At 45.8% G+C, this 26,346-nt stretch overlaps 1 protein-coding gene across 1 annotated transcript in view; it reads right to left on the bottom strand.

Annotated features, from left to right (window-relative positions):
* Nucleotides 1–26,346, bottom strand: part of LOC144506235 (cell adhesion molecule 2-like) — a 394,417-nt gene that overhangs the window by 289,942 nt on the left and 78,129 nt on the right. The window contains exon 3 of the mRNA XM_078232093.1: nt 24,276–24,425. Within this exon, the coding sequence (XP_078088219.1) occupies nt 24,276–24,425 (150 nt within the window). The remainder of the gene's footprint in view (nt 1–24,275; nt 24,426–26,346) is intronic.

The raw sequence follows: 26,346 nt of genomic DNA, 5'->3' as shown, positions 1-26,346 counted from the left end.
TCCCCTCAGCCTCCTCCGCTCCAGAGAGAACAGCCCTAGCTCCCTCAACCTTTCCTCGTAAGACCTACCCTCCAAACCAGGCAGCATCCTGGTAAATCTCCTCTGCACTCTTTCCAGGGCTTCCACATCCTTCTTATAGTGAGGTGACCAGAACTGCACACAATATTCCAAATGTGGTCTCACCATGTCCTGTACAGTTGCAGCATAACCCCACGGCTCTTAAACTCCAACCCCCTGTTAATAAAAGCTAACACACTATAGGCCTTCTTCACAGCTCTATCCACTTGAGTAGCAACCTTCAGAGATCTGTGGATATGGACCCCAAGATCTCTCTGTTCCTCCACAGTCTTCAGAACCCTACCTTTGACCCTGTAATCCACATTTAAATTAGTCCTACCAAAATGAATCACCTCACATTTATCAGGGTTAAACTCCATTTGCCATTTTTCAGCCCAGTTTTGCATCCTATCTATGTCTCTTTGCAGCCTACAACAGCCCTCCACCTCATCCACTACTCCACCAATCTTGGTGTCATCAGCAAATTTACTGATCCACCCTTCAGCCCCCTCCTCTAAGTCATTAATAAAAATCACAAAGAGCAGAGGACCAAGCACTGATCCCTGTGGCACTCCGCTAGCAACCTGCCTCCAATCCGAACATTTTCCATCGACCACCACCCTCTGTCTTCGATCAGACAGCCAGTTACCTATCCAATCGGCCAACTTTCCCTCTATCCCACACCTCCTCACTTTCATCATAAGCCGACCATGGGGGACCTTATCAAAAGCCTTACTAAAATCCATGTATATGACATCAACTGCCCTACCTTCATCAACACACTTAGTTACCTCCTCAAAACATTCTATCAAATTTGTGAGGCACGACTTGCCCTTCACGAATCCGTGCTGACTATCCCGGATTAATCCGCATCTTTCTAAATGGTCGTAAATCCCACCTCTAAGGACCTTTTCCATCAATTTACCAACCACCGAAGTAAGACTAACCGGTCTATAATTACCAGGGTCATTTCTATTCCCTTTCTTAAACAGAGGAACAACATTCGCCATTCTCCAGTCCGTTGGCACCATCCCCGTGGACAGCGAGGACCCAAAGATCAAAGCCAAAGGCTCTGCAATCTCATCCCTTGCCTCCCAAAGAATCCTAGGATACATTTCATCAGGCCCAGGGGACTTATCGACCTTCAGTTTATTCAAAACTGCCAGGACATCCTCCCTCCGAACATCTATTTCCTCCAGCCTATTAGCCTGTAACACCTTCTCTTCCTCAAAAACATGGCCCCTCTCCTTGGTGAACACTGAAGAAAAGTATTCATTCATCACCTCGCCTATCTTTACTGACTCCATACACAAGTTCCCACTACTGTCCTTGACCGGCCCTAACCTCACCCTGGTCATTCTTTTATTCCTCACATAAGAGTAAAAAGCCTTGGGGTTTTCCTTGATCCGACCCGCCAAGGACTTCTCATGTCCCCTCCTAGCTCTCCTAAGCCCCTTTTTCAGCTCATTCCTTGCTAACTTGTAACCCTCAATCGAGCCATCTGAACCTTGTTTCCTCATCCCTACATAAGCTTTCCTCTTCCTTTTCACAAGACATTCCACCTCTTTCGTGAACCATGGTTCCCTCACTCGGCCATTTCCTCCCTGCCTGACAGGGACATACCTATCAAGGACATCCAGTATTTGGTCCTTGAAAAAGTTCCACTTTTCATTAGTTCCTTTCTCTGACAGTTTCTGTTCCCAACTTATACCCCCTAATTCTTGCCTAATTGCATCATAATTACTTCTCCCCCAATTGTAAACCTTGCCCTGCCGTACGGCCCTATCCCTCTCCATTGCAATATTTACGATACTGGTTATTTACGATACTGTTATGTTGCTGTTCTGTGTCTGGTTATTTACGATTCTCTTACGTTGCTGTCATGTGTCTGGTTACTTATGATACTGTTACGTTGCTGTTCTGTGAATGGTTAATTACGATTCTGTTACGTTGCTGTTCTGTGTCTGGTTATTTACGATTCTGTTACGTTGCTGCTCTGTGTCTGGTTATTTACAATTCTGTTACGTTGCTGTTCTGTGTCTGGATATTTACGATACTGTTACGTTGCTGTTCTGTGTTTGGTTATTTACGATTCTCTTATGTTGCTGCTCTGTCTGGTTATTTACGATTCTGTTACGTTGCTGCTCTGTGTCTGGTTATTTACGATACTGTTACGTTGCTGTTTTGTGTCTGGTTATTTACGATACAGTTACGTTGCTGCTCTGTGTCTCGTTATTTACGATACGGTTACGTTGCTGCTCTGTGTCTGGTTATTTACGATACTGTTACGTTGCTGTTGTGTCTGGTTATTTACGATACTGTTACGTTGCTGTTCTGTGTCTGGTTATTTACGATTCTGTTACGTTGCTGCTCTGTGTCTGGTTATTTACGATACTGTTACGTTGCTGTTCTGTGTCTGGTTATTTACGATACTGTTACGTTGCTGCTCTGTGTCTGGGTATTTACGATTCTGTTACGCTGCTGTTCTGTGTCTGGGTATTTCCGATTCTGTTACGTTGCTGCTCTATATCTGGTTATTTACGATACTGTTACGCTGCTGTTCTGTGTCTGGTTATTTACGATTCTGTTACGTTGCTGTTCTTTTGTTAGTTATTTACGATTCTGTTACGTTGCTGTATTGTGTCTGGTTATTTACGATTCTGTTACGTTGCTGTTCTGTGCCTGGTTATTTACGATTCTGTTACGTTGCTGTTCTGTGTCTGGTTATTTCCGATACTATTACGTTGCTGTTCTGTGTCTGGTTATTTACGATTCTGTTACGTTGCTGTTCTGTGTCTGGTTATTTCCGATACTATTACGTTGCTGTTCTGTGTCTGGTTATTTACGATTCTGTTACGTTGCTGTTCTGTGTCTGGTTATTTACGATTCTGTTACGTTGCTGTTCTGTGTCTGGTTATTTACGATTCTGTTACGTTGCTGTTCTGTGTCTGGTTATTTACGATTCTGTTGCGTTGCTGTATTGTGTCTGGTTATTTCCGATTCTGTTATGCTGCTGTTCTGTGTCTGGTTATTTCCGATTCTGTTATGCTGCTGTTCTGTGTCTGGTTATTTACGATTCTGTTACGTTGCTGTTCTTCTGTTGGTTATTTACGATTCTGTTGCGTTGCTGTTCTGTGTCTGGTTATTTACGATTCTGTTACGTTGCTGTTCTGTGTCTGGTTATTTACGATACTGTTACGTTGCTGTTCTGTGTCTGGTTATTTACGATACTGTTACGTTGCTGTTCTGTGTCTGGTTATTTACGATACTGTTACGTTGCTGTTCTGTGTCTGGTTATTTACGATACTGTTACGTTGCTGTTCTGTGTCTGGTGATTTACGATACTGTTACGTTGCTGTTCTGTGTCTGGTTATTTACGATACTGTTACGTTGCTGCTCTGTGTCTGGATATTTACGATTCTGTTACGTTGCTGTTCTGTGTCTGGTTATTTACGATACTGTTACGTTGCTGCTCTGTGTCTGGATATTTACGATTCTGTTACGTTGCTGCTCTGTGTCTGGTTATTTACGATTCTGTTACGTTGCTGTTCTGTGTCTGGTTATTTACGATTCTGTTATGTTTCTGTTCTGTGTCTGGTTATTTACGATTCTGTTACGTTGCTGTTCTGTGTCTGGATATTTACGATTCTGTTACGTTGCTGTTCTGTGTCTGGATATTTACGATTCTGTTATGTTTCTGTTCTGTGTCTGGTTATTTACGATTCTGTTACGTTGCTGTTCTGTGTCTGGTTATTTACGATTCTGTTACGTTGCTGTTCTGTGTCTGGATATTTACGATACTGTTACGTTGCTGCTCTGTGTCTGGATATTTACGATTCTGTTACGTTGCTGTTCTGTGTCTGGTTATTTACGATACTGTTACGTTGCTGCTCTGTGTCTGGATATTTACGATTCTGTTACGTTGCTGCTCTGTGTCTGGTTATTTACGATTCTGTTACGTTGCTGTTCTGTGTCTGGTTATTTACGATTCTGTTATGTTTCTGTTCTGTGTCTGGTTATTTACGATTCTGTTACGTTGCTGTTCTGTGTCTGGATATTTACGATTCTGTTACGTTGCTGTTCTGTGTCTGGATATTTACGATTCTGTTATGTTTCTGTTCTGTGTCTGGTTATTTACGATTCTGTTACGTTGCTGTTCTGTGTCTGGTTATTTACGATTCTGTTACGTTGCTGTTCTGTGTCTGGATATTTACGATTCTGTTACGTTGCTGTTCTGTGTCTGGATATTTACGATTCTGTTACGTTGCTGTTCTGTGTCTGGTTATTTACGATACTGTTACGTTGCTGTTCTGTGTCTGGTTATTTACGATTCTGTTATGTTTCTGTTCTGTGTCTGGTTATTTACGATTCTGTTATGTTTCTGTTCTTTTGTTGGTTATTTACGATACTGTTACGTTGCTGTTCTGTGTCTGGTTATTTACGATACTGTTACGTTGCTGTTCTTTTGTTGGTTATTTACGATTCTGTTACGTTGCTGTTCTGTGTCTGGTTATTTACGATTCTGTTACGTTGCTGTTCTGTGTCTGGTTATTTACGATTGTGTTACGTTGCTGTTCTGTGTCTGGTTATTTACGATTCTCTTACGTTGCTGCTCTGTGTCTGGTTATTTACGATACTGTTACGTTGCTGTTCTGTGTCTGGATATTTACGATTCTGTTACGTTGCTGTTCTGTGTCTAGTTATTTACGATTCGGTTACATTGCTGTTCTGTGTCTAGTTATTTACGATTGTGTTACGTTGCTGTTCTGTGTCTGGTTATTTACGATTCTCTTACGTTGCTGCTCTGTGTCTGGTTATTTACGATACTGTTACGTTGCTGTTCTGTGTCTGGATATTTACGATTCTGTTACGTTGCTGTTCTGTGTCTAGTTATTTACGATTCGGTTACGTTGCTGTTCTGTGTCTGGTTATTTACGATTCGGTTACATTGCTGTTCTGTGTCTGGTTATTTACGATTGTGTTACGTTGCTGTTCTGTGTCTGGTTATTTACGATTCTCTTACGTTGCTGCTCTGTGTCTGGATATTTACGATTCTGTTACGTTGTTCCTCTTTTGTTGGCTATTCACGATACTGTTACATTGCTGTTCTGTGTCTGGTTATTTACGATTCTGTTACTTTGCTGTTCTGTGTCTGGTTATTTACGATTCTGTTACTTTGCTGCTCTGTGTCTGGTTATTTACGATTCTGTTACTTTGCTGTTCTGTGTCTGGTTATTTACGATACAGTTAGATACAGTAGAATGGAGGGTGGGGTAGAATGGAGGGCGGGGTAGAATGGAGGGTGGGCTAGACTGGAGGGCGGGGTAGAATGGAAGGTGGGGTAGAATGGAGGGCGGGGTAGAATGGAGGGCGGGGTAGAATGGAGGGTGGGGTAGAGTGGAGGGTGGGGTAGATTGGAGGGTGGGGTTGAGTGGAGGGTGGGGTTGAGTGGAGGGTGGGGTAGAGTGGAGGGTGGGGTAGAGTGGAGGGTGGGGTAGAATGGAGGGTGGGGTAGAGTGGAGGGTGGGGTAGAGTGGAGGGTGGGGTAGAGTGGAGGGTGGGGTAGAGTGGAGGGTGGGGTAGAGTGGAGGGTGGGGCAGAGTGGAGGGTGGGGTAGAATGGAGGGTGGGGTAGAGTGGAGGGTGGGGTAGAGTGGAGGGTGGGGTAGAGTGGAGGGTGGGGTAGAGTGGAGGGTGGGGTAGAATGGAGGGTGGGGTAGAATGGAGGGTGGGGTAGAGTGGAGGGTGGGGTAGAGTGGAGGGTGGGGTAGAGTGGAGGGTGGGGTAGTGTGAAGGGCTTCATGGCCTAACCTGTTTCTGTTTCTTGTGTCCCTGTGCTGTGTTCTGCCGTTCAAAACAGTTCACCAGGCTGATAAACAGCTGGGACTTTCCCACCACTTCACCCAATATTCCACAGATTAAAAAAACACTCGGGATTTGAAGATACGCTAACAACAACAACATGGCAATATGATAGTATGCGGTAGGATAATATGGATATAAGATAGCAGAGCTACATGATAAGATGGCTGTATGTTAAAATGCCAATGTGATGACATGCCTGTGTGATAATATGGCTGTCTGAATACAAGCTGTATGAAACCATGACTGTGTGATAACTCCCACAGTCCAAAGATGTGCTGGGTAAATTGATTGGCCATGCTAAATTGCCCCTAGTGTCAGGGGGAATGGCAGGGTAAATGTGTGGGGTTATGGGAATAGGGCCTGGATGGGATTGTGGTCAGTACAGACTCGATGGGCTGAATGGCCTCCTTCTGCACTGTCGGGATTCTATAATTCTATGGTGTCACAGTTGTATGATAGCACATGATGACATGGCTGTATGATAAAATGGATATAGGGAAACATGGTTAAAAGATAACATGGCTATGTGATAACATTTTTATATGATAACACGGCTGTATAATAACATGACTGCATGATAACATGGCTATGTGACAGCATTGGCTATATGATGAGATGGGTCTCTGATTACAAGGTATTTGACAAGATGGCTGTATGAAAACCTGGGTGTGGGATAGCATCATTTAAATTAATGATTTGGTTGAGAATATAGGAGGCATGGTTTGTAAGTTTGCAGATGACACCAAGATTGGTGGCAGAGTGGACAGTGAAGAAGGTTATCGAGGATTGCAACGGGACCTTGATCAATTGGGCACGTGGGCTGATGAATGGCAGATGGAGTTTAATTTCGATAAATGCGAGGTGATGCATTTTGATAGATCGAACCAGGGCAGGACTTACTCAGTTAATGGTAGGGCGTTGGGGAGAGTTACAGAGCAAAGAGATCTAGGGGTACATGTTCATAACTCCTTGAAAGTGGAGTCAAAGGTGGACAGGGTGGTGAAGAAGGCATTCAGCATGCTTGGTTTCATTGGTCATACATATGGAACATAGAACATAACAGCGCAGTACAGGCCCTTCGGCCCTCGATGTTGTGCCGACCAGTGAAACCAATCTAAAGCCCATCTAACCTACACTATTCCAATATCATCCATATGTTTATCCAATGACCATTTAAATGCCCTTATGGGACGTCTTGTTGAAGTTGTACAAGACACTGGTAAGGCCACACTTGGAATACAGTGTACAGTTCTGGTTACCCTCTTATGGAAAGGATATTATTAAACTAGAAAGAGTGCAGAAAAGATTTACTAGGATGCTTCCAAGGCTTGATGGTTTGAGTTATAAGGAGAGGCTGGATAGACTGGGACTTTTTTCCCTGCAACATATATGGGTCACATGGGTGATCTTATAGAGGTCTACAAAATAATGAGGGGCATAGATGAGGTAGATAGTCAACATCTTTTCCCAAAGGTAGGGGAGTCTAAAACTAGAGGGCATAGGTTTAAGGTGAGAGGGGAGAGATACAAAAGGGTCCAGAGGGGCAATTTTTTCACACAGAGGGTGGAACAAGCTGCCAGAGGTAGTAGTAGAGGCGGGTACAAATTTGTCTTTTAAAAAGCATTTAGACAGTTACATGGGTAGGATGGGTATAGAGGGATATGGGCTAAACGCGGGCAATTGGGATTAGCCTCGGGGTAAAAACTGGGCGGCATGGACAAGTTGGGCTGCAAACTTCTATGACTCTGTAACATGTCTGCCTGATAACACAGCTAAATGATAACATTGCTGAAGGATAACATGACCATGTGATTACTTGGGAACATGATAACACAGGTATGTGATAACATGCTATATAACATGCTGTATGATAACATGCTGTGTGATAGTGTGGGTATGAGATAACCGCCGGAATTTTGTCGTCCTGCCTGTTATGGAATCGGAGCAAGTGAGGGACGGAGAACGAAAATATCCGTTGACCTCAGAATTTCCGATATCGTTCAAGCGAGGCCAAAAAATCCCGCCCAACCTGTTTATACGATAACACAGCTATACGATAACACAGCTATACGATAACACAGCTATACGATAACACAGCTGTACGATAACACAGCTATACGATAACACAGCTGTACGATAACACAGCTATACGATAACACAGCTATACGATAACACGGTTATACGATAACATAGCTATACGATAACACAGCTATACGATAACACGGTTATACGATAACACAGCTATACGATAACACAGCTATACGATAACACGGTTATACGATAACACAGCTATACGATAACACAGCTATACGATAACACAGCTATACGATAACACGGTTATACGATAACACAGCTATACGATAACACAGCTATACGATAACACAGCTATACGATAACACGGTTATACGATAACACGGTTATACGATAACACAGCTATACGATAACACGGTTATATGATTATGGCCGTATGATTACTGGAGAACATGATGACATGGTTATGTGATGACATTGTTGCATGATATTGGCTATCTGGTCACATAGCTACATAACATGGCTACATGATTAACTGGAAACATGATAACATCTGTATATAAGAAGATGGCTATATGATGTCTGTATGATTACATGGCTGTATGATTGCTCTGGAATATGATAACACGGTTATGTGATAACATTGCTGCATGATATTGACTATATGATGACTCGTTATATGGTCACATGGCCTCTCCACACAATGTAGTTGAGGCCAAAATGTTATAACTCTTGCGGCTAAAGAGTTCAAGGGACATGGGGGGGAAGGTGAGATTGAATTTGATGATCAGCCACAATCATTATGAATGGTGGAGCAGGCTTGAAGGGCTGAATGGCCTACTCTTGCTTCTATTTTCTATATATGTTTCTATGTGTCTAAAGTCTCACCCTCTCTCCAGACCTTTCTCAAGTGCAGAGATATCCTTCCTGATAAACTGGAATCGGTTTGTGTCTCAGAGTCTGGAGTGAATGAACTCTCCTCCCAGTCACCTGGACACAGAGCGATATTGTTGTGTGCTGATCACAGTTTCACCATTATGTTCAATGTTGCAGCAAAGAAAAGGTTGATAAAATCTGTCGCCTTTAACAGAACAAACTGTATCCTCTAGATAGGCTTCCATGATTGAAGACTTCTATCCAAAATAAACAAATTTAAATAAGGATCAGTGGAACCCTGATTTAAACTAGGAAGTATTTATTCGCAAATATAGTTTTCCAATTAAGGGCAGACAGTGGCTAAATACTCTGGTGATGCGGGTTCAAATCCCACTGTGATAGCTGCTAGAATTTAAATTCAATGAATACATCTGCAATTAAAAGCCAGTCGAATGGTGACAAGACTTCTGCCGATTGTCATAAAACCGCTGTTGAGGGAAGGAAATCTGTCGTCCTTCCCTGGTCTGGCCTACACATGGCTCTCGACCCACAGCAATGCGGTTAACAGTTAAATGTCCAGAGAAATGGCCCAGCAAGCCACTCAGTTGTATCAAACCACTACAAAGTATAAAAGGAATGAAACCAGACAGAGCATTGACCTAGGCACTGGAAACAACAACTGCAAACCCAGCACTGTCAACCCTGCAAACTCCTCCTCACGAACATCTGGGGGCTTGTGTCTAAACTGGGAGAGCTGTCTCACAGACTAGCCGAGCAACAGCCGGACACAGTCACACTCGCAGAATCATACCTCACTGACAATGTCCCAGACACCACCATTCCAAGGTGATGGTATTAAACACTGGTCTCTGCAGTGACGCCCACATCCTATGAACGAGTTAAAAAAAGCTAAGTCCGACAGCATGAGCTGTAAATTCCTTAGAGTACTCAAGTGTTCTTGATATCAACAGAGTTGTTCCTACAACATATCACAAGCATCTACTTTATGCTAATACTTGTCGCAATTTATCATCATTAACAGAAACGGCAGCCAGATATTTCGAGGGACTACAGTATTTAAGTGTGAAGTGATGAATTTTAGTGGGAAGATTGAGGAGATGCAATAAAAATGGTCCTATTGTAAACTGGGTGCCTGAAGAGAGAGATGTGACTGTGCACGGGCTTTGAAGGTGGCAGAATAAGTAAACAAGGATTTTTAAAAACTTTCCAGGATTCTTAGTTTTAACAGATGGAGATAGGTAGAGTACAAAAACAAGGCACATAATAAATCACCAAACACAGGTTAGGCCTTAGCGAGAGCACTGGGTCCAATTCTGAGTCCCACTTTCTTTAGGAATGAGATTAAAATCTTGGAAAGAGTGCAGAGGACAGTGCCAAGACTAAGAGACTTAGTTACATGGAGTGACTACAGAATGCGGAATCGTTCTACTTAGAGCAGAGAATATTAAGGGGAGATTGAATAGAGGTTTAGGGGGGATGTGAGGAAAAGGTGGCGACGTTCTGGAATTTTAAAAAAATTCATTTGTGGGACATGGGCGTCACTGGCTGGCCAGCATTTATTGCCCATCCCTAGTTGCTCCTTGAGAAGGTGGTGGTGAGCTGCCTTCTTGAATCGCTGCAGTCCACGTGTTGTGGGTTGACCCACAATGCCATTAGGGAGAGAATTCCAGGATTTCGACCCAGCGACTGTGAAGGAACGGCCGATATATTTCCAAGTCAGGATGGTGAGTGGCTTGGAGGGGAACTTGCAGGTGGGAGTGTTCCCAGGTATCTGCTGCCCTTGTGCTTCTAGATGGAAGTGGTCGTGGATTTGGAAGATGCTGTCTAAGGATCTTTGGTGAATTGCTGCAGTGCATCTTGTAGATAGTACACACTGCTGCTACTGAGCGTCGGTGGAGGAGGGATTGAATGTTTGTAGAAATGGTGCCAATCAAGCGGGGCTGCTTTGTCCTGGATAGTGTTGAGCTTCTTGAGTGTTGTTGGAGCTGCACCCATCCAGGCAAGTGGAGAGTATTCCATCACACTCCTGACTTGTGCCTTGTCGATGGCAGACAGGCTTTGGGGAGTCAGGAGGCGAGTTACTCATCACAGAATTCCGAGCCTCTGACCTGCTCTTGTAGCCACTGTGTTTATGTGGTGAGTCCAGTTGAGTTTCTGGTCAATGGTAACCCCAAGGATGTTGACAGTGGGGGATTCAGTGATGGTAACACCATTGAATGTTAAGGGGTGATGGTTAGCGTGTCTGCCTGGGAGGGTGGTGGAGACGGGTTGCCTCACAAACTTTAAAAAATACCTGGATGAGCACTTGGCACGTCATAACATTCAAGGCTATGGGACAAGTGCTGGTAAATGGGATTAGATAGAGAGGTCAGGTGTTTCTCACGTGTCGGTGCAGACTCGATGGGCCAAAGGGTCTCTTCTGTGCTGTATGATTCTATGATTCTAGAGGTGTTCAAAATCATGGAACTCTGACTCGAAGCTGTGATGACATTGAAGACCCTGGTGCAGCTGGGGTTCCTGCTACCGCTCTTTATTCAATCACACACTGGTGTAAAGTGAAGGTTCATGGGATGTGTGATGGGGGTAGGATGAAGAATGGTCAGAATCTTGTCTGTTTTCATATTGCCAACTGGAATTCAGTGAAGGCTGGTCACTCGGGAAAGGCAAAGAGAAAGAGTGTCTTTGTCAATTTCCAAAAATTCATATTTAGCCGCAAGGCTTCATTATTTCAGGCACTCTCTTGGGATTTCACCAGTGGTCGTACCTCCAGGTGCTCCTTCCACTACAAACATGTTTTGTCACCAACAAACACACAGATTTCCTACATCCTAGAATTCTGTGATGGAGCTGTACAAGATTATGAGGGGGGGAGATAGAGTGGACCGGATCAAATTGCTTCCCTTGGTGGAGAATTCCAAGGGACACAGATTGAAGATAAGTGGCAGAAGGTGTAGAGGGGACATGAGGAAGAACTTTTATATGCAGAGGGTGGTGGGTGTCTGGAATTTGCTGCCCAAGTTGGTGATGGAGACAGAGACCCCAAACTCTTTTTCAAAGTACCTGGATCTGCACTTTAAGTGCTGTAAGATACAGGGCTATGGGCCGGGTGCTGGAAGGTGGGATTAAAAAGAGCACCTGGGTGGCTGTGGGCGGGCAAGGAAACGATGGGCAGCAAAATTTTACTGGCATGATCCCGCCCAAGGCCAACGGAGATTGCCGTTCTCTGAGCCTCGCCCACCCCCTGAATCGGGGCGGCTGTGCCAGTAAAATTACGGCTGATGGGTCAAATGGCCTCCTTCTGTGCTGTAACTTTTCTATGGTTCTATATAAGATCAAAGCATACAGATAATTAAACAAAGGTCAGAAAAGTTAGGACGGCACGGTAGCGCAGCGGTTAGCACTGCTGCTTCACAGCTCCAGGGTTCTGGGTTCGATTCCCGGCTCGGGTCACTGTCTGTGTGGAGTTTGCACATTCTCCTCGTGTCTGCGTGGGTTTCCTCCGGGTGCTCCGGTTTCCTCCCACAGTCCAAAGATGTGCGGGTTAGGTTGATTGGCCAGGTTAAAAATTGCCCCTTAGAGTCCTGAGATGCATAGGTTAGAGGGATTAGTGGGTAAATATGTGGGGGTAGGGCCTGGGTGGGATTGTGGTCGGTGCAGACTCAATGGGCCGAATGGCCTCCTTCTGCACTGTCGGGTTTCTATGAAAAGGAATTTAGTCTAAACAAGCAATGGGTCATTTCCCCTACGCTGTCTGGTATGCATTGGATAAGATTATAGCTGACTGAGAATCCAATCTAGCAATATATATAAATGACTAGGAAGAAAATGTAGCTGGTCTGATTAGTTTGCGGATGATACTAAGATTGCTGGAGCTGCGGATAGTGATGAACATTGTCAGAGAATACAGCAGGATATAGATAGGCTGGAAAATTGGGCAGAGAAATGGCAGATGGAATTTTATCCGGACAAGTGATGCATTTTGGTAAACCCAATACAGGTGGGAGCTATAAAATAAATGGCAGAACCATCAGGAGTATAGACACACAGAGAGATCTGGGAGCACAGGTCCACAGATCCTTAAAGGTGGCAGCACAGGTGGAAAAGGTGGTGAAGAAGGCATATGGCACGCTTGTCTTCATTGGCCTGGGCAGAGTATAAAAGTTGGCAAATTATGTTACAGTTATATAAAACGCTGGTTAGGCCACATTTGGAATACTGCGTCCAGTTCTGGTCACCACACTACCAGAAGGACGTGGAGGCTTTGGAGAGAGTACAGAGAAGGTTTACCAGGATGTTGCCTGGTATGGAGAGTATTAGCTATGAGGAGAGATTGAATAAACTGGGATTGTTCTCCCTGGAAAGACGGAGTCTGAGGGGTGACCTGATAGAAGTTTATAAAATGATGAGAGATATAGATAGGGTGAACAGTTGGAACCTTTTTCCCAGGGCAGAAATGACAATTACAAGGGGGCACAAGTTCAAGGTAAGGGGGGGAAAGGTTCAGTGGAGATGTGCGGGGGATGTTTGTTTACACAGAGGGTGGTGGGGGCCTGGAATGCACTGCCAAGTGAGGTGGTTGAGGCCAACACGTTAGCCACATTTAAGACTTATCTGGATAGACACATGAAAAGGTGGGGAATAGAGGGATACAGGTGGCTGGTCTAGATAGGACAACATGATCAGCACAGGCTTGGAGGGCCTGAAGAGCTGTTCCTGTGATGTACTGTTCTTTGTTCTTTGAAGCAATACTTGGAGTTAACCACACACAACATATAAACCTCACTGAATAGCATGTAATCGGCAAGGTTAGTCCAATAAAGGGAAATCTGGGATGATACAATTTAACTGGAGGAATATGGACCCTTCAGCAAGATAGGTACATGATACAACAAATCTCTAAAAGTATCTTTGTGTCTCTTTTTGCAAATCTGTCCTGTTAGGTTGACCCTCTCAATCCAGTACCATCCTTGGAAGTCATGTTGCACCTTCTCTTGTGCTTCTGGAGAGCAGAGCTGTAAACAGTGTGGATTAACCAAGGTAGAATGCAAGTTTCATCGAACCTGTCTACTTTTCAGTTTTATCCCTCTCGCCACGAGTGCCCAGGTTTCACTTGTTGTGCCCACCACAATGTGCTCAATGACCCCACCTCCCCAATCGCTGGCCTCAGACCACGTCCTGCTCCTCATTGGCTGCTGCTGCCAAAATATGATCCCAGGTTCTGCCATCCACCATTTAGAATTCACCCCCACCCCAACAACTCCATTTTCAGCCCGGAAGGCAGTTCTTCTGCTATCTCCGCAAGATCCCGCGAATGTGCGGCATGGTAGCACAGTGGTTAGCACTGCTGCCTCACAGCGCCAGGGACCCGGGTTCGATTCCCGGCTTGGGTCACTGTCTGTGTGGAGTTTGCACATTCTCCCCATGTCTGCGTGGGTTTCCTCCGGGTGCTCCGGTTTCCTCCCACAGTCCAAAGATGTGCAGGTTAGGTAGATTAGCTATACTGAATTGCCTTTTCGAATCAGGGGGATTTGTAGGGTAAATATATGTGGTTATGGGGATAGAGCCCGGATGGGATTGTTGTCGCTGCAGGCTAGATGGGCTGAATGGCCTCCTTCTGCACTGTAGATTCTATGATTCTATGGTAATGAATCGCTTCACAGTTCTCAGCAATGAATGTCATTATCTGCCCATTTCAGCCATCTGTCTACAGTGTTGAAGATTATTACTGACCAACCATCTGTTTAATATATTTGCTAACTTCATATCGTCTTCATCCAAAAAGGCACCTTCCCATGACCTTGTTGCTAATAGGACGGTATTTCATCCAACTGCATGTCCATTGGATCGCTGGTGTGAAACTCTATCTAATAGTCAGTAGCATCACAGAGTGGAACACCGAATGGGGCTGAATCCATACTGAGCAAACCCCAGTGCAGTCTACCCCAGTGCAGTCTACCCCAGTGCAGTCTACCCCAGTGCAGTCTACCCCAGTGCAGTCTACCCCAGTGCGGTCTACCCCAGTGCAGTCTACCCCAGTGCGGTCTACCCCAGTGCGGTCTACCCCAGTGCGGTCTACCCCAGTGCAGTCTACCCCAGTGCGGTCTACCCCAGTGCGGTCTACCCCAGTGCAGTCTACCCCAGTGCAGTCTACCCCAGTGCAGTCTACCCCAGTGCGGTCTATCCCAGTGCGGTCTACCCCAGTGTGGTCTACCCCAGTGCAGTCTACCCCAGTGCAGTCTACCCCAGTGCAGTCTATTCCAGTGCAGTCTACCCCAGTGCAGTCTACCCCAGTGCAGTCTATTCCAGTGCGGTCTACCCCAGTGCGGTCTACCCCAGTGCAGCCTATCCCAGTGCAGTCTTAGACTTTTGAATGATGTGCCTTATATTACGGTGATCTTTCTTTACACCCTAGCTCTAGCTATGACTGTAACACTATATTCTGCGCCCTATCCTTTCCTTCTCCCTTATGTATTCTATGAATGGTATGCTTTGTCTTTGTTTTTTTGTAAGACACAAAACTTTTCACTGTATCCCAATACGTATGACAATAAATCAAATCAAAATCAAATTGATTCAATGGAGAATGAAGAGGATTGTCAAGTGAAATGAGAGTCTCTTAAAAACAGATAATGTTGATATTAAACAAAGAACAAAGAAAATTACAGCACAGGAACAGGCCCTTCGGCCCTCCAAACCTGCACAGACCATGCTGCCCGACTGAACTAAAACCCCCTACGTTTCCGGGGATCATATCCCTCTATTCCCATCCTATTCATGTATTTGTCAAGACGCCCCTTAAAAGTCACTATCGTATCTGCTTCCACTACCTCCCCCGGCAACGAGTTCCAGGCACCCACCATCCTCTGTGTAAAAAAACTTGCCTCGTACATCTCCTTTAAACCTTGCCCCTCGCACCTTAAACCTGTGCCCCCTAGTAATTGACTCTTCCACCCTGGGAAAAAGAGATAAATGAAAATAGGTGAATAGTTGACATGTTAAATTATTATTTTGTGCTAATATTTACATAGTAACATAGAAACATAGCAGATAGGAGCAGGAGGAGGCCATTCGGCCCTTCGAGCCTGCTCCGCCATTCATCACCATCGTGGCTGATCATCCAACTCAATAGCCTAATCCTGCTTTCCCCCCATAACCTTTGATCCCATTCGCCCCAAGTGCTATACCCAGCCGCCTCTTGAATACATTCAATGTTTTGGCATCAACTACTTCCTGTGGTAATGAATTCCACAGGCTCACCACTCTTTGGGTGAAGAAATGTCTCCTCACCTCCGTCCTAAATGGTCTACCCTGAATCCTCAGACTGTGACCTTGGTTCTGGACTCCCCCACATCGGGAATATCCTCCCTGCATCTACCCTGTCTAGTCCTGTTAGAATTTTATAAGTCTCTATGAGAGACGCCCTCATTCTCTGAACTCCAGTGAAAACAATCCTAACCTAGTCAATCTCTCCTCATACATCAGTCCCACCATCCCCGGAATCAGCCTGGTAAACCTTCGCTGCACTCGCTCGAGAGCAAGAACATCCTTCCTCAGAAAAGGAGACCAAAACTGCACACAATACTCTCGGGGCCTGATTTTACCATTTTCATTCTAAGTGCTGAATCTGGGCGTAATTCAGATCTGATTTAGAAATCTGCTTTCAGGCGCCCCCATTAGCACTTAGTCTGAAAAAAAATCGCGGGTCTGAATCACGCTGTGGGCGCTCCCTGAAACGATCGGAGCTCTGAACTGCGCATGCGCAGTTAGAAAAAAAATTGAAAAAGCGCGCCCGTGTCAGAAAAGCGGGAGCGATGGCCCCCACAGACATCACTGTCCCTCTTATCCACCCAATCCCCGCTACCCACAGACATCACTGTCCCTCTTATCCACCCAATCCCCGCTACCCACAGACATCACTGTCCCTCTTATCCACCCAATCCCCGCTACCCACAGACATCACTGTCCCTCTTATCCACCCAATCCCCGCTACCCACAGACATCACTGTCCCTCTTATCCACCCAATCCCCGCTACCCACAGACATCACTGTCCCTCTTATCCACCCAATCCCCGCTACCCACAGACATCACTGTCCCTCTTATCCACCCAACCCCTGCTACCCACAGACATCACTGTCTCCCTTATCCACACCCCCACTACCCACAGACATCACTGTCCCCCTTATCCACCCCTCCCCCCGCTATCCAGACTGATCACGACCCCCTGCCCCCTTCCTCCCCCCCCCCACTGATCGCTCGCAGAGTGGCAGCAGACCCCCCTGCCCCCATCCCCCCCACCAGAGATACATCTTACCGGCTTCCTCCTCCCTCCTCCCAAGAGAGAATGATCAGGCCTCACTCCCCCCCACCCCCCAGAGAATGATCTAGCCTCACTCCCCCTCCCCCCAGAGAATAATCTGGCCTAACCCCCCCACCCCCCAGAGAACGGTCTGGCCTCACTCCTCCCCCCTCCTCCCCCACCAGAGAATAATCTGGCTTAACTTCCCCACCCTTCCCCCCGCAGAGAATGATCTGGCCTCACTCCCCCCCACCCCCAGACAACGATCCGGCCTCCGTCCTCCGCCCCCCCCCCCCCCACCAGAGATTGATCTGACCCGCCTCCTCCTCCCCTCCCCCCCCAACCAGAGAACGGTCTGGCCTCACACCCCCCCACCCCCCCAGAGAACGATCTGCCCTCACTCCCTCCCACCTCCAGAGAATGGTCTGGCCTCACTCCTCCCCACCCCCGTAGAGAACAATCAGGCCTCACTCCCGCCCCCCCCCCAGAGAATGGTTTGGCCTCACTCATCGCCCACCCGCCCCCGAGATCAATCTGGCCTTACTCCCACCCCCCACCCAGAGGAACATCTAACCCGCCTCCTCCTCCCTCCTCACCAGACAACGATCGTCCCCCCCGTCCCCCCCAACCAGACAACGATCGGGCCTCCCTCCCCCTCCCACCAGAGATACATCTGACCCGCCTCCTCCTCCCTGACCCCCCCCAACCAGACAACAATCTGGCCTCACACCCCTCCCCCCCAACCAGAAAATGATCTGACCCGCGGGCAGTTGGGCGGGCAGTTCATTAATTCAATTTAAATACATGCAAAAAATGAATTGGATCGCCGCCATTCCCGGGTTTCAATAAAGTGGCCATCTGCGCAGACGCGGGCGTGGGTGCGGATTGCATTAATGGCCTTACTTTGCCATGTTTTCATGCCCGTTTGCGGGCGCGATGCAATGGTAAAATAGGGCCCTCGGTGTGGCCTCACCAAGACCCTGTATAGTTGCAACAACACATCCCTGCTCCTGTACTCGAAACCTCTCGCAATGAAGGCCAACATACCATTTGTCTTCTTTACCGCCTGCTGCACCTGCATGCTTACCTTCAGCGACTGGTGCACAAGGACACCCAGGTCCCGCTGCACACTCCCCTCTCCCAATTTACAGCCATTCAGTTAGTAATTTGCCGCCTTGTTTTTGCTTCCAAAGTGAATAATCTCAATTTATCCAAATTATACTGCATCTGCCATTGATTTGCCCACTCACCCAACCTGTCCAGATCATGCTGAAGGATCTCTGCATCCTCGTCACAGTTCACCCTCCCACCCAACTTGGTATCATCTGCAAACTTTGAAATGTTACATTTTGTTCCCTCATCCAAATCATTAATATATTTTGTGAATAGCTGGGGTCCCAGCACCGATCCCTGTGGCACCCCACTAGTTACTGCCTGCCAACTTGAAAAGCACCCATTAATTCCTACTCTTTGTTTCCTCTCTGCCAGCCAGTTTTCTATCCATCTCAATACACTTCCTCTAATCCCATGTGCTTTAATCTTGCACAATAATCTCTTGTGCGGGACTTTGTCAAACGTTTTCTAAAAGTCCAAATATATCACATCTACTGGTTCCCCCTTGTCAACTCTACTCGTTACATCTTCAAAGAATTCCAACAGATTTGTCAAGCATGATTTCCCCTTCATAAATCCATGCTGACTGTCTGATCCTGCCACTGCTTTCTAAATGCTCTGCTATAAAGTCCTTGATAATGGATTCAAGAATTTTACCCACTAACGATGTTAAGCTTATTGGTCTATAATTCCCTGTTTTCTCTCTAGTTTACAACAAAAGAAGTGGATTATTTTCCAGATACCCCAAAAACAGCTGATATTTATATAGCACCTTTAACACAATGGAACATCCAAAGATGCTTCACAGAAACATGATTGAACAAAGTATCTCACAGAGCTACAAAAGGACGTATGAGGTCAGATGATCAAAAGCCTAGTTAAAGAGACTTCAAGAGTCTTAAAGAAGGAAGGTGAGCTCGAGAGATGGAGAGGTTTAGGGAGGGAATTACAGAGCTCGGTACCCAGGGAGCTGAAGGCACGGCTGCCAATAGTGGAGCGATTAAAGTTGGAGATGCTGAAGGGGATAGAATTAGAGGAGTGCAGAGATTGTGGAGGGTTGTGAGCCCGGAAGAGATTGCAGGGAGGGGCAAGGCCATGAAGGGATTTGAAGACCAGGATGAGAATTGTAAAATCAAGACCTTGCTTAATCTGGAGCTAACTTGTTCAGGGAACACAGGGATGGCCGGGGAGTAAATCTTGCTGCAAGTTATCATAGAATCATAGATCATAGAATCATAGATTATAGAATCATAGATTATAGAATCCCTACAGTCCAGAAAGAGGCCATTCAGCCCATCAAGTCTGCACCGACCACAATGCCACCCAGGCCCTACCCCCATATCCCTACATATTTTACCCACTAATCCCTCTAACCTACACACTAGGATTCCAGCAGCAGAGATTTGGGTCAGCTGCAGGTTTACAGAGAGTAGAAAGTGGGAAACTAACCAGGAGTGTGTTGGAAAGTCCAATGAAAAAATTAGCCCCAGAGAAGTTAGGAAACACTTCTCCACACGAAGGTCAGGAGAAGGTTGGAACTTCCGCAAATGGTGATTGATACTGGTTCGATAAATTTTTGTTATAATGTGTAGCAAAGGCGGGGATGTGGGATTAAGCCCATTGAATGGTGGAATAGACATGAGAGTGAAATGGACTCCTCCTGTTCCTCTGTTCTTGAGCTGGCTTTTCATAAGAAGCAGACTTGTTGATGGGACTTTACCCTCCCAGCCAGCAACTGGTGCAAAAACTCACTAAAGCGGGAAATCTAATCAAAGAGCTCTCATTTCTGTCTGCGTATTTCTATCCTAATCTTTAAAGAAGACTGACACAAAGGCAGAGAATAGGCAGCAAGAGGTTTCGGAGTGACTGAGATTCATCCATCCACATCCCAGTCACATGGATCTGAATCTGAACCTGGCGACTGCCATCCTGAAGAGGCTCATTCGATTGGGGAAGTGGAGTGAAGTTTGATGCCTTTTATTCTCTGGGCTGAAACGTGTTCCGGGAAATGTGGAAGATGGATTTCTGCTTTGGCCCACTGTATCCTGACCTTCCTGTTCCTGGCAGTTACCATTCCCCCACCCAGTGGCTTATAAGGAGCTATTTACACCATCTCCGAGGGTATATTCCCAGTGGATTATGGTTTGAACCACAGGGAATAATGTGTAGAATCAATGTTGCCAATTTTCTCCATCATATTGAAGTAGTGAGTTAGGTCACAGCAGTAAAGTTTCAGGTTGGTGGGGATTTGCGGTTTGATCTGCTGAGGTGGTTACATTTCACTGAATGGAACTATCGGTGTTTCTCCTGCTGCCACATCACTTCACACTCTCCCCCCTCCAATAGAATGCAAGTTGTCTCTTTTCTTTATCCCTTCTCAGCTGCTTTATCTTACCTTTGATTACATACGCAGCCTCATAAAACCTCTGCAGCAAAACTCCTGAGAACAGTAACCTTAGTGTGACATTGCAGTGAGTGAGAAGGCAGCCTGTTGCTCGCCTAGTACAGTTGCAATCCATTCTTTCCCCTGTTGTTAACGCTGGTGTCATGCTTGGTGCATTTCCTATTTTCTGTCTGATTTGACTGAGTGATAAAACTTTGTGTTGAGATGGATGTGGGAGGGATCCTGGTGAAATAACAAAGCCTCCGGAATTCACACAATGAGTGAGAGGCAGCCTGTTACGCGAGGTGCATATTGAGAAGTTGCCTGGACCGCCTTCTGACTAAGCAATGAGCCTCTGTGCTTGTAAATCTCCCAGAAATTCCCCCATAGCTGCGCTCAAAGGAGAAATTCTATGCAATTCCCAGCAACCTATTCTTCAATTGATCACCGCATTGTATTAATGTCCAAAGCAGTCTTTTCATCAAACTTGGAAGCGGCAAACTGGAAGAGTTTCACACTCAGCCTAGGCAACTTCAATAGCCCAGTACATTTCATTCTGTTTGAACAGCACACATTCACACTTTCCCACCAAGTACCAGCCCTTCAGGCTCTCTCTCACTTTTTTTAATGGCCCCATTCTTTTGTCTTCAACATCTCAATCGCTGAGTTTCCAGGAGATCTTAATAGCGCTGTGCAGTTATTGATGGGGAAACTCTGCTCATTTGATGAAAGGTCTTTATATGTGATGGAGAGTCACTGACCAAGTGACAGGAAAACAGTCAATGTCCCAGCTTCACCTGACACGCTCAGTGCTGGCGTCTCAGCTTTCACTCCAGATATTAACCTTTAACCGAGGTCATCAAAATTAACAAGGTTTTTGACAGAGTGGATGGGAAGAATTCATTTCCATTGGCTGGACAGGCAGTGGCCAGAGGGTCAGAGAGAGAGAGAGGCACAGGTTAAAGGCATCAGCGAACAAACCAGAGGGGAAGATGAGGAGAATTCCAATTCCCCACCTAGGGCGGCACGGTAGCACAGTGGTTAGCACTGCTGCCTCACAGCACCAGGGACCCAGGTTCGATTCCCGGCTTGGGTCACTGTCTGTGGGAGTCTGCACATTCTCCTCGTGTCTGCGTGGGTTTCCTCCCACAGTCCGAAAGACGTGCTGGTTAGGGTGCATTGGCCATGCTAAATTCTCCCTCAGTGTACCCAAAAGGGTGCCAGAGTGTGGCGACTCAGGGAATTTCACAGTAACTTCATTGCAGTGTTAATGTAAGCTACTTGTGACTAATAAATAAACTTTAACTTTACTTTTAAATTCTTTTTCCACAGAGAGTCATTCCGATCTGGGTGCAGTGGAGGATGAAATGGATAAATACTTGAAATGAACAATAATTTGCAAGACAATGGAGAAAGAACAAGGCAGTGAGATAGACTGGAGAACACATCAAAGAGTTAGCACAGGCTGAATGAGCCAAATGGCCTCTTTTTGTGCTGTACAATTCCAGTTTGGAATTCAGGATCAGTTTGGGGTGAGGAGCCAGGTTAGGAATGAAAACTCGGGTGGGGATGAAGGATTAATGGGGTGAGGGTAAGTTTGGGGCGAGCTTTCAGTTCAGGCCAAGATGTCCTTTTATGGTGGGGGTTTGATTTGTTAATGGTGGGGTGATGGGATGTTTTTGGATCTTGAGGGGGGATTTGCAGCGAGGGATTAGTTTGGGTGAAGGGTCAGTTTGGGTGAAATGGATTGGGATATTGGGTATAATTTTGAGGGGGGGGCAATTTAAGGGTCAGTTTGGGGTAAAGAGTCAGTTTAGGTTGAAGGGTCTGTGAGTGGAGCCGAGGGATGATGGTGTTGGCGGAGGAGGATTTGGACATGTTACTGAGTCAAACATTCAGCTTATTATCTCTGTCATCAAATCATCTCCTCTCATTCTAGCAGTTACATCACAGTCTATGACAGAGCGATTAAAATCAGGGATACTAAAGAGGCCAGAATTGGAGGAGCGGAGATATTGCAGAGGATTACAGGGCTTGAGGAGATTACAAAGCTCAGGGGGGGGGCAGATAATCATGAAGTGATTTGAAAACAAATATCAGAACTTTAAAATGGAGGCATTACTGCAGCGGGAGCTGCAGGAGGCCAGTGAATGTAGGGGAGGTTTGTGATGGGGACTCGGTTAGAACACAGTAAGCAGAGATATGGGCACTCTCGGGTTAATGGAGGGCGGGGGAAGGAAACCAGATAGGACTGCACTGAAATAGTCAAGTCTAGAAGTAACAAAGACATGAGAGAGATTTTCTGTAGCCTATGAGTTGAGGGAAAGTCGGAGTTGAAGATGTACTGAGGTGGGGATATGCGGTCTTAGTGATGCTATTAACATCTGCTGGGAAGCTCATATCGGGTTTGAATGCAACACCAAAGTTGTGTCAAAAGGTGCACCTTTCAGAAGGGAGAATTTTGCAGGAATCTTGGGTTACCAGATCGCAATGTGCCTCGCATGAGCTGTTATCTATCTGACACATATTCAAATATTAATACTCAATTTTGACTCGAAACAAAAATGACTGAAAAACAGAAAAACAGCCTGGCATATATATGTTCCAGCAATAAATTCTGTGCTGACAGGATATACAACTTGCAGAGTTAACAGAAATGATCCAGAAACTTTGACTGTCAAGTCCAGCAAGTCTTCTGCTATTCTCAGTGTAAACCTGGCAGTGTTCAGTACACGGGAACAGGAGGAAGCCAGTTCCACAATGGCTCAGTTTCATTCACCTGCCTTTCTAACACATCTTTGTTACAAAGCTGGTATATTTGACAGGAAGCCGAACTTGTTACAGAAATCCTGACTAAAATAAGGAAAAGCAGGATATTTTCCTGACATGTCATCCTCGCTGGAGAATAATATCCAATGAAAATTTTAGCAATCTTACAGATAATACCATCTTCGATCTGCTCACAATACAGTCACACAATGAACATTGCAACAATTAACACAATTAACACAATTAACATTGCCAAGCTTCTGTTCATTGCAAAAGGTGGATACTTGAGATGGCCCAGTAACAGGAGTTCTGAGAGACCCATTGGTGTCTAGATGGAGCTTGGGGATAGGGGAGAAGGTGAGCGGAGGGATTGAGGGATACGGGGAGAAGGTGGGTAGGTGGGATTCTGGGATAGGGGGAGAAGCTGAGAGGTGGGATTCTGGGATAGGGGGAGAAGGTGATCATCAGCATCTGATGAAGGGGCAGCGCTCTGAAAACTAGTGCTTTGTGCTACCAAATAAACCTGTTGGACTTTAACCTGGTGTTGTGAGACTTCTTACTGTGTTCTCCCCTTTGAGGGGCAGAGTGGACTGGTGCTGATTTAACCTGAGGGTCAGCACACCTCAGGCGAGGGGCAAGGTTGAGAAGATGGGCCTTTCAAGATAGCTGGCATGTTTAATTGTCTATATGGGGCAAATGAAATCCACTTAACATTGTTCCAGAAAAGCAGGCAAATTCTCTTGCCCTGGGATGTTCTACACTCGCTTACGTTCTAACCTCACCGTGAGCTTTATATTAACGGCTGGAATGAGAAGGGGAACAAAACACGAGAGATCCATCCCGAGTATCACAACCATTAATTACCTTTCTTATCATCAAAATAGAGAGTCTGCTGTGCTGGGTTTGACCACTGGAGGGAGGTGTTGTCATTTTGGTCCACCTTGCAGGTCAGTGTTGCAGTCCCTCCTTCCACTGCTGTCACATTCTGGGTCAGTGGAGACTGTGCCTGACTGCCTGTCAGTGAGAGACACAGAGACAGTGATTAAAAAGATACTTTACTACCTGACCGGCAATCACTCACATCACATCACACCTCCCGCAACTGTTTGAGTCCCAATCTCACTGAGTTTTAGCTGAGAAGATTCTCTGTGTGGTGGCAGGGTTGTCTGAGGATGTTTGCAGTGGGTTATTTCTCAGCCAGAGGCTGGCACCTTTCCCCAGTGAATGGGGAGAGAGCTGCTCTCTCTCACAGAGCTGCTTGGATTCCCGCTCTGTGCACCATTCCCCTGCATAATGCAACATGGAGCAGCAAACATTGCTGAGCTGTGCTATTGGAGTACTTTCCAGCAGGTGTCAGCGGAACCCTCACTGGGGAGGAAGCAGCTTGCTAACAACAAGAAGCCATTGGGAAAGAAGGAGACTGTTTAACAGCTACCCAGTAACAGATTTACACTCCAATTAAGTCTCCCTTTCCAGATCCTGATTCACTGTGTAACATTAACACTGCCATTTTGATTTAATGTAAAGAACTTGCATTTATTTAGCTCCTATACTGTAGTGAAACATGCCAAGATACTGAGTCAAAGAAAGACATGTTAGACCGGTGATCAAGAGGTAGGCCTGAAGGAATCTCTTACGCAGCCAAGATGCCTTCCACAAGCTCACCAGGAGGTGCCCCCTCGCTACTCTGTCACTGCCCGGACCGGGCACCCAGTATTTCCATTAATTCATCTCCACGGGAATCCCAACCCACTCGGAGTGAATCCAAGGATGGAGGAAACCTGCAGCCTTCGCATCAGGGAACCCAGAGCAGTGAATGATTCCCAGTCTCACAAGCAGGTGAATAGATTGAGCATCAATGCAAAGGTTGCCATCCTCATTAGGCCTAATGATTGGAGTAATAAGATCCTGTGAAGGAGGCTTTGTTGTTTCTATTGAAGCTGCGGATCTCTTCATCTTTGGCAGGCTATCGGGCAGAGATATTCCCGCGTGTATTTCTCCCAGTACATCACTAACTGATTAGAGAAATGATAGATTTGAAATCACTTCTTTTAATTTGCACTGTGACAGAGTTGCTGCTCGGAGATAGGCCTTTGGATGTTTGCACAGTGACTTGTGATCATGACAAGGCAGGCTGCAAAATGTGATGTCAGACCAATTAGCAGCACAATGCCAGCTATATCCACCTCGGACTCTCATTTTGTATCGGAGCAAGTATTTTTCTCAGGGTCTTACTCACATTGTTGTAATTTCAGCTGATGTTACCATTGAACAAGTCAGATCCCGGGGTGGAACAGGCTTGATAGATCCTAACTTTCATATTTTGTTTGGAAATGTACGGGGCAGTTACTGAACAGAATCACAGGAGTCTGCTGATGAACTTTCAACAAAATAATAAAACATTTATTAAACAAGAATAGATGAACCTCTTCACCCACAATGATACCTATACAGATATATACAAATTTGTAAGGATAACACAAGTTACAAAATCTATTTCATACTCTAATGTCCTCAGTAAGTACTCAGTCCACGTAAATCCATAGGTGACCTGTGGACAGATACCCCGCACTCTGAAACCAAGTGAGAGGTGTCACCCAAAACAACTTCTATGGGTTGCCCATCAACTCCCTTCCCACCCTGACACCCCGTGCCCCCAGATGTCTGTCACATTGTGAGCCATCTGGTCTCACAGAAGTTCTTTCTTTAAAGTTGGGTTTCCAATCTCCACCCCTCAAGAACGTGCCTTGGAATTTCCTCCTAGACTTTCACTTAGACACCTTCTAAGAATCCATCTCCAGGATTTCACTCTCTCCTGGTGTCTCTCTCTCTCCCTGGATTGCCACGTGCATTCAAATGTGCCCTTCCACAGTCTCTCACTCAGCCATACCAACAAAGCACCATTGTTTCACAGGCCCATAGTAAAGAGTTATAA

This window comes from Mustelus asterias, chromosome 17, assembly GCF_964213995.1.
Source record: "Mustelus asterias chromosome 17, sMusAst1.hap1.1, whole genome shotgun sequence".
NCBI lineage: Eukaryota > Metazoa > Chordata > Chondrichthyes > Carcharhiniformes > Triakidae > Mustelus > Mustelus asterias.
Note: the sequence above shows the minus strand (reverse complement) of the source record. Positions and strands in the feature narration are given on the sequence as shown.